General features: G+C 36.6%; 2 protein-coding genes and 1 non-coding gene across 4 annotated transcripts; 2 read left to right on the top strand and 1 right to left on the bottom strand.

Moving 5' to 3' along the window:
- Positions 1-1,694: 1,694 nt before the first annotated feature.
- On the top strand, positions 1,695-4,039 carry LOC106336746 (UDP-D-apiose/UDP-D-xylose synthase 1). The gene is made up of 8 exons (XM_013775675.1): positions 1,695-2,152; positions 2,269-2,361; positions 2,473-2,580; positions 2,872-2,986; positions 3,080-3,213; positions 3,288-3,389; positions 3,477-3,569; positions 3,649-4,039. The coding sequence occupies exons 1-8, from the start codon at positions 1,877-1,879 to the stop codon at positions 3,895-3,897; spliced, it is 1,170 nt and encodes a 389-aa protein (XP_013631129.1). The 5' UTR covers positions 1,695-1,876; the 3' UTR covers positions 3,898-4,039.
- Positions 4,040-4,372: 333 nt separating this feature from the next.
- On the top strand, positions 4,373-4,444 carry TRNAG-UCC. The gene has a single exon. It is a non-coding gene; the product is annotated as a tRNA-Gly (tRNA).
- Positions 4,445-6,623: 2,179 nt separating this feature from the next.
- LOC106340426 (histone deacetylase HDT4) lies at positions 6,624-8,312 on the bottom strand. Of its 2 annotated transcripts, none has more exons than XM_013779304.1 (8): positions 8,230-8,312; positions 7,926-7,996; positions 7,606-7,840; positions 7,467-7,514; positions 7,305-7,381; positions 7,102-7,158; positions 6,932-7,025; positions 6,624-6,842 (listed from the first exon to the last, which is right to left on the bottom strand). In XM_013779304.1, the coding sequence occupies exons 1-8, from the start codon at positions 8,240-8,242 to the stop codon at positions 6,790-6,792; spliced, it is 648 nt and encodes a 215-aa protein (XP_013634758.1). In that variant the 5' UTR covers positions 8,243-8,312; the 3' UTR covers positions 6,624-6,789. The 2 variants fall into 2 exon arrangements, with proteins under 2 accessions (XP_013634758.1, XP_013634759.1); XM_013779305.1 differs by having other exon boundaries at positions 7,621-7,840.
- Between the last annotated feature and the right edge of the window lie 63 nt (positions 8,313-8,375).

The following is an 8,375-nucleotide window of genomic DNA, read 5'->3' as shown; positions in this document are numbered from 1 at the left end:
CAAACAAAATGGTATGATTAACGCCACTTTTTTTTTTACTGTCTGTCTTCCAAATTTATGTATTGCTGCTCCATTTCATCTCTCTACTCAAACCAAATCAGAATTGAACTGACAAAATGGTGGGTATTTTGGATAAAAAAAATTGAAAAATAGATACATTTATCAGATTTAAAATGTGAAAAACATGTTTTCCTATGGTGGTTAATGAAAAGTTGATTATGAGTTAAAAAAAAAAGAAATGAAAATTCTAATTATACCTCAAATTTGTTATTACTTTCAAATTTAATTATTTTCATAAATATTTTAGGTTTATTATAAGAAAAATCATTCTAAATCTTTTATAAATATTTAAAAATTATTTATAACTTTATAAACTAAATCCCACTTTTTAAGTAATAAATCCTAAACGGTAATTACTAGATCTTAGAATTTAAAATATAAATTTAGGATATTTTAAGCAATTTTTATATATTTTATTAGTTAATATAAATTGGTAATTTTAATAAAATTAACTGAATTTATGAATATTAGTTATTAAATTTGTTTATAACAGAAATTATATATTTTTAATTATATATTTGCAACAAAAGCAGAGCAGACGTAGATGCGGTTTGAGGATATGGATCGGGTAACACCAGATACATGGTTTTTAAAACCCAATTGTGTCGCCAAACTCCATGTTGCATCAACAAAACAATGTGGTTATGTGGGCAAGGGAATGAGTTGGGAAGACTTACTAGTGGTGATCAGGAGAGAGAGAGAGCGAGGACTTGAGCTCTTGAGCATTCTGCCATGCGCGAGCTTCCTTGACTGCGAAGGTAACAACTTCGTGTTCAGAGAGTAGGGTATGTTCGAAAACCAGTTTATTTCTTGCAGTCTACAGGTACCATAACACCCAAGAAAACAAAACAGCATCATCAAGCCCCATAAGAGGTAAACTAATCATCTTCATGTTTTGATGAAGAGAGTCATGTGATCGAGTCAATGTGCTGAGCTGGTGGAGTATAAAGAGCTGGGACTAAATTCCATACACGATTAGCAAAAGGACATTGAAGAAAGAGATGAAGGTCTGTTTCCTGTTGACCACAGCGCTTGCATCGGAAGTCACCATACAGACCTTTCGCAGCAAGGTTGGATCCAACTGGAATAGTTATATTTTTGAGTTTCCATAGAAAGTTTTCAGCGTTGGAATTTTTTTAACATTCCAGATGCGAACTTTTAATTAAACTCCAGATTAGGTGATTCAAAGTTGATTTTCAGGATATATACTAACTCAAAATGGATATATAACCTTTACAACAAATAAACACTTGAAAATGAGAATCATGTAAACAAACAGTTTAAAAAAAAGCTTTAATTTTTAATAGAATTATAACATCATTTCTAGCAAAAATGGAATAAATTTAAAACCTAAAGAAAAAGAAGTAGATGTCCCAAAAAAAACTTTAAAAGAGTATTTTTGACCAAAAAATATGTAAAAGTAGAAAATGATCAAACCAAATCTCATTAAAAAATTAAAAAAATCTTATAGATTCACTTTTTATATATAAAAACAGAAATAAATATTTAAATAAATACTTAAAAAAAAATTAAAAAATACGAAGATTTTATCATTTTTAAAGTTTTTTTATAGACGCGCCAGTGGAGAGAGAGTGAGATTTGGATTTTTTGACGAACATTTGCCTCCGTTCATATGCTCCTCTCTCCCCCCTCATAAATATCTCCACCGTCGCCACTCTCTCTCTACTCGTTACAGCCAATAGTTATCTCATAGAGAGAGAAAGCGCGGGATTCTCGAACGATTCTCTCTCTCGTAGAGAAAAGCTTCCTTCCTTGCTCGCTCTCTATTCTCGGTTTCTGATCTCAAATTTTCAAAATGGCGAACGGAGCTGGTAGAGTGGATCTGGACGGCAAACCGATAAAGCCGATGACGATATGCATGATCGGCGCCGGAGGTTTCATCGGCTCGCACCTCTGCGAAAAGCTCCTGACGGAGACTCCGCACAAGGTGCTCGCGCTCGACGTGTACAACGACAAGATCAAGCACTTGCTGGAGCCGGATACCGCCGAGTGGAAAGATCGGATCCAGTTCCATCGCATCAACATCAAGCATGATTCCAGGCTCGAAGGACTCGTCAAGATGGCGGATCTGGTACGTATCGCGAATAAGAAAACTGTTTGAGAGAGAGAGAGTTTTGATTGAAAGAGTCAGATCTGAATCCGTTTCTCTTTTGATTATAGTTTTGATGTGTTTTTGTTGCTGTGCAGACTATAAATCTTGCTGCGATCTGTACTCCAGCTGATTACAATACGCGTCCTCTTGATACAATCTACAGCAACTTCATTGACGCGCTTCCAGTTGTATGTGTTTCTTTGCTTTTAGCTTTTTGTTTGAAGCATTTTGTGGAGAATTGTAGAGAATAGAGCTTAATAGTAGTTGTGATTGATTGGTTAATGTGTTGGGGTGTGTAGGTTAAGTACTGCTCTGAGAACAACAAGCGGCTCATTCACTTTTCTACCTGTGAAGTTTATGGCAAAACCATTGGAAGCTTTCTTCCCAAGGATCATCCTCTGCGCGAGGTCAGGCCTCGCTTTCTACATTTTATTGTCTTTTTACCTATGAAATGTGCTGATGAATGAATGTCACTTTTACATGATTTAGACTATGAATGACTCAGTAGATCTTGATAAAGGGAAAAAAAAATTGTATTCAGTTGAGAATTTTGCGAACTAGTTTATCAGTTACACATGGAAGTCTGATTATTATTATATTGGATCTTGAGTATGTAGAAAACATGGTTCCTCTACCTTCATTGCTTGCAAATGCTTGCTACATTGTTTACAAAATTTGATTTGTGGTTCTTTTTACAGGATCCTTCTTTCTATGTTCTTAAAGAAGATGTTTCCCCTTGCATATTTGGTTCAATTGAGAAGCAAAGGTGGTCATACGCGTGTGCAAAGCAGTTGATTGAGAGACTCGTTTACGGTAAGCATTTTCTAAAAAGACAGCATGTTAATATAATGCGGTAAGAGCCAAAAGGTTTTCACTTCACTTCACTTCACTTGTTTCTTGTGACAGCTGAGGGTGCTGAGAATGGACTGGAGTTCACCATTGTAAGACCTTTTAACTGGATTGGACCTAGGATGGATTTCATCCCCGGCATTGATGGTCCTAGCGAAGGTGTCCCCCGTGTTCTCGCCTGCTTTAGTAATGTAAGTACAAATCCGTGTCTATATCGAATGTTATTTGTATGCAGTTTTTGAGCCTATGTGTTGCTATCTTCCAGAATCTTCTTCGCCGTGAGCCTCTGAAGCTTGTGGATGGTGGAGAATCACAGAGAACTTTTATCTACATCAAGGATGCTATCGAAGCTGTTCTTTTGATGATCGTAAGTGCTCTATTGGCTAATACCATCCTTTGTGCTTTTCGTTTACAAACTGTTAACCTGCATTGATATTGTGTGTTTGTGTTTCAGGAAAACCCCGAGAGGGCCAATGGGCATATATTCAATGTAGGCAACCCGAACAACGAAGTCACAGTACGACAGCTTGCTGAAATGATGACCGAGGTGAGTAAGATTTGTTTCAAAGCAGCAAAAAGAAAGAGTTTCTGTCTATTGGTTCTCAAAATTGAAACAAATGTTTCAGGTATACGCAAAAGTGAGTGGAGAGGGAGCAATAGAGAGCCCGACGGTGGATGTAAGCTCAAAAGAGTTTTACGGGGAAGGTTATGATGACAGTGACAAGAGAATCCCAGACATGACCATCATCAACCGCCAACTTGGATGGAACCCGAAGACATCTCTGTGGGACTTGCTGGAATCGACCTTAACCTATCAGCACAGGACTTATGCAGAAGCTGTGAAGATGGCAACATCCAAACCAGTAGCTTCCTAAAATGTTACAAGTCCCCCAGTTATCAACACAGACGCCCTGATTAGGCTTTTTTAAGAACTCTATTCGATTCTTTGTTTTTTCTACATCTCATTGACTCTTTTTTTTTTACATTTCTTGTTGAGAAAACAATATTATTTCATTACGCTAGTTCGCCGTTTCAAGTATACCGTCTATTTTTTGTTCTCCTCTCAGCTGGTGTCTTTGGCCATGTATGTTGCGTCTATCGGAAAGCACACTGTTAATCATTCGTAGCGAATGAGATTAGACAGAGATGTTGTGTTAGTATTTTAAGGGGATGATTCGTTTCATAAAAAGTACACATCTGTTTTATACGCTCGTATTGCACTAACTCGGAATTTTTATTTCCCGGTCCTCAGATGGTTATAACTTATAAATTATAATTAATAAATGATGAGATAGGTTTGTTTTTCTTTCTCTTTTTAATGTATGTGAAAGGAACATAACAAACGTAATAGCGTCTGTAGTCCAACGGTTAGGATAATTGCCTTCCAAGCAATAGACCCGGGTTCGACTCCCGGCAGACGCAATAAAAGTTTTTTTTGTTGTAGAATTTGTTTGTTTTTGTTTGGTCGCATAACTGACAAAGGTTATTAACACTTAAATAAAAGAAAATAAGTATCTAATTTGTATTCTGAAGTAAAGTGTCGTTTTCTTCTAAAAAATAACTTTTTTTTAGTTTTGAGAAATGTTATTTTATGATACGTTTGAAAGAAAAATTGAACATGAACACTTTATAAAAAAAAATATTTTATAATTTCTTTTGTCGAAATGGGAATATTATCATTTCACAATCAAGTTTCTTCCCAGTTGGACCCTCATCCTAATGATTCCACTAGGTGAACTTAAGGCGAACATAAACCAGGTCAGTAAGCTCACAGTTCAAATTAAGGTTTGAGACATCTACATGACTAATTTTTTTTTTTTTGAATATATGTTAAATTTACTCAAAAGAAAATATACTGTTTTGCAACTTGTGCTACATTTTATAGAAAAGAAAACTCAAGATTTTGAGACTCTATGTTATGTGGTGGAAAACCACACCCCTAAGGCTGCAGCGAAGGTGAAATTTCGAACCTGGCGGAAGGAGAGACATTTGTTTCAGACTTGCCTATCAAGCATGCCGTCCATAACCGAGACTGTCGTTGGAGTAGCTCCATGCCTTTTGTCATTTCTTTCTCGCCATAAAGAATGTATCGAAAGCTGGAAAACATAGCGGGTTAGAGATGGAGTAATCACTTTTTTGTTTGTTCATCACTTCATTTTCCACTCTATTTGCAGTAAATTATGGAGTGGGGTTGGAGATGCTCTTAGGAACTTGGAAAGAAAGTCCTGACTATTATCCTTGGTAATCTCTATTATCTCTGTCCAGTCTGTGGTGAACCTCCCACGAAGAAGGTTTTTGGTTAGCCAAGACCACACCTCTGCAGCGAATGGACATGAAAAAAACAAATGATCCCTAGTTTCCAACTGGTTGCAGAACACACACGATGGGTTTATACTAGAGGACCATTGAAGCATTCGGTCACCAGTTGTTAGACGGTTCTGAATAGCTAACCAAGTAAAGAAAGCAAATTTTGGAGTATGATGTTTGAACCATAAGCTCTTGTGCCAGTCGACAGTTTGAGCTTGCTGATGAAGTAAACTCCAAGTGTTTTTTGTGCTGAATACAGGTTTATAAGCATCAGGAGAACTCTTCCAGACGGCACAATCCTTTTCATTTGATAGCTTGGTTCTCTGTTCTTCCATAGCAGCTTCAATAATGTTCAGAATATTTTGTCGATGGCTTCTACTCTTCTTCTCAAAAACAACGCTGAAGAACCGTTGCAGCCGCTCTTATCCCCAAGTCAATACACCCACGGACTCCAGTGATATCATACAAACGTCCAAGTGGAGACCAAAAATCAAACCAGAAAGAAGTTTTGGTTTCCATTTCCCATCTTCATTTTATGAAACTGTTTTGCATGACTGATTACTCGAAGCCTTTCCACAAGAATGTTCATCTAATACCCAATATTTGGTTGAAATTACCCAATACAATCCAAGGAACACTACCAGCATTAAAACTATCCTTCAATGATCTGATTTCTTCCCAAAGCAAAGTTCTATCTCTTTAAAAATTGGAAGTATAGATGCACGAAACCATGAACTCTTCACCTGAAGTAAAGGAAATAAGAGTCGTTATAAGCTGAGGGTACTCATACTTCGTCTCAAAATTCCACCCACTAAAAGTGTATTGAATTATTGACTTCGAGAAGTCTTATCTCAGCCGAGTTTCAAGAAGACGACCAAAAATAGGATTAGTTTCCCGTAACCAAGATCGTATAGCATTGTGTTTGCGCATTCTATTGAAGCCGTATGAGTTCCATGCAAAAAAAAAAATCGCATAATCATTATAACCTCTGTGAGGAATTCTTCTTGGTAATGGTATGATGTAAAGTGTGATGAGCTTTCTTTGGAGCATTAGCCTTTTTTGACTTTTGTTCTTACCTTTCTGATTAGACTTGAGCTTTTTTGTGGTAATCACTTTCTGGGGCACTCCTCCTGCTGATCTTCACCTTCCTTAAAGATATTGGCAAGGACATCAAATCTGGTAATGGAAACTGTACTAGTAAACTGATCCTTCAATGCATGTCCGGAACTATCGGAACTGCAGAAATTTATACCTAAATTCTAAAACAACAAACCGATGGTGTATTTAGCCTAAATAACAAAAAGCATACTTCATTTAAAACCATTGACATGGCAGACAACAACATAAAATATATTTGAATGATTAAACAAAATCCAAAATCCTCACAAGTAACTCAACCATTCACCAACAAGGAAAATACTATCAAAACTTCATATGAAAAAAATGAGACTTGGCTCTCTCTAATTTCTTTTTGGAGGATGAACACCGCCGCACTTGTGCCCCTTATGCCCTCCTACACCAAATCAGTTTAAAAACCAACCATTAGTCCAATCTTCACATTCAAACTTGTGAGCTTTTACTTCTGTCTTAAGTTTTAGTTACCTTGCTGATTTGCAACTTTGGCTTTCTTTGATGCAACTGTGTTGTTGTTGTTCGTTGCTCCACCATTTGGTCTTTTCTTGTTCGGAGGCTCAACCTATTTTTGATTCATTAAATTCTTAAAAAATGTTCGTTATCTCTAATTGCAAAGAGATAGTTTGTAAGAAAAATACCTTTACAGGTGTATCCTCTTCTTCTTCTGAGTCATCCTCATCCTCATCCGAACCCATCTAATCCAAATAAACAGAAGAAAACATGCGTTACATTACAGAAAATACAAAAAATCAAGATCATAGCTTCCAACTTATTTATTGTCTCATAACTCATAAGATATTAAAATTTGCACTATTTATAAGTAAAAAAAGGTAAAATCTACCTCATCAGAGTCAGATTCATCATCTTCAAGGTTGGCCTTTTGACCATTCAGCCTATTGGCCTTTGATTTCTCCAATTCTGAATAACAAATGTCAAAGTTAGGATTTGTAACAAAGCCACAAAGTAAAACTTCAAGACAATGGCGATAGTAAAGTAAACTCACCACTTCGAAACATATCCATGGGAATATCCTCATCCTCTGAATCAAAATCTGCAAGTAAAAAAAAAAGTTAAAGATTAGCTTCCAGCTTTCAATACATTCATATAAAAAACCATTATAATATCGAAACCATGGAACTCACCAGAGTTGAGCTCACCATCCATAGGATCAACGGTCTTGTAACCAAGAAGATAGACACTGGAGCTTTTGCACTCATGTGAGACCTCAAAATCTTGCTCGAACAAGAGATCAAGAGGAACTTGAGGAACCTTCTGAGAGAGGTTTCCGATGAGAAGCTTTTGCTTATCACCACCACCAACCTTCACAAAGACCTGAACAGTCTTATCTCCAACCTTGTTGAACTCACCAATTGCAATCTGAGACAGAACAAGCCACAAAACAATCAAAACACTAACAGAATAATCTTTCAAGAAAAGACATTAGATAATATCGATAACAGACCTGAGAGACATGGATCATATACCCATCTTCTTGTTCCACCTTGGTGGGCTTTCCAGGCTTAATCTCAATACCTACAACATAAGCACACATATGTTCAGACAAAAGTTCACAAGAAGATAAATGTTTTGAAACAGAACACACTATTCACTTTATCCCCAAGCTAAAACCCAAATGATAACACAAGACAATGTACAGACATAAGCTATAAGGACAAAACAAGTTCCTGCATCATTTATGTCGGAAACAGTAAGGCCGCAAAGGTGTTCGATAGAAGTTATAGAGAGATATTTTCAGAGAGACGTACCCCAAAACTCCATAGCTGGCGAAAGAGGTGGCTGCTTGAAGATGAAGAAGAGATTAGGGTTCAAGAGTTCGTTTGAAAAAACGTTTGGAGCGGAGCCGCTTATTTTATAAGGATGCAGGTAGGGTTTTGAATACAATTTTTTTTGG

The sequence above is a fragment of the Brassica oleracea genome, chromosome C4, assembly GCF_000695525.1.
Source record: "Brassica oleracea var. oleracea cultivar TO1000 chromosome C4, BOL, whole genome shotgun sequence".
NCBI classification, from domain to species: domain Eukaryota; kingdom Viridiplantae; phylum Streptophyta; class Magnoliopsida; order Brassicales; family Brassicaceae; genus Brassica; species Brassica oleracea.
The sequence above is the reverse complement of the archived record's forward strand: the minus strand, read 5'-3'. Positions and strand labels throughout refer to the sequence as shown.

Bases quoted from the DNA above. Each gene is read 5' to 3' on its own strand.
- LOC106336746 (XM_013775675.1), top strand. From the start codon at position 1,877: ATGGCGAACGGAGCTGGTAGAGTGGATCTGGACGGCAAACCGATAAAG. The intron at 3,214-3,287 runs GTAAGTACAAAT...GCTATCTTCCAG, and splicing joins TTCTCGCCTGCTTTAGTAAT to AATCTTCTTCGCCGTGAGCC. The intron at 3,570-3,648 runs GTGAGTAAGATT...CAAATGTTTCAG, and splicing joins TTGCTGAAATGATGACCGAG to GTATACGCAAAAGTGAGTGG.
- LOC106340426 (XM_013779304.1), bottom strand. The intron at 7,026-7,101 runs GTATTTTTCTTA...AATCAAAAATAG, and splicing joins AAGAGGATACACCTGTAAAG to GTTGAGCCTCCGAACAAGAA. The intron at 6,843-6,931 runs GTAACTAAAACT...GATTTGGTGTAG, and splicing joins CAAAGTTGCAAATCAGCAAG to GAGGGCATAAGGGGCACAAG.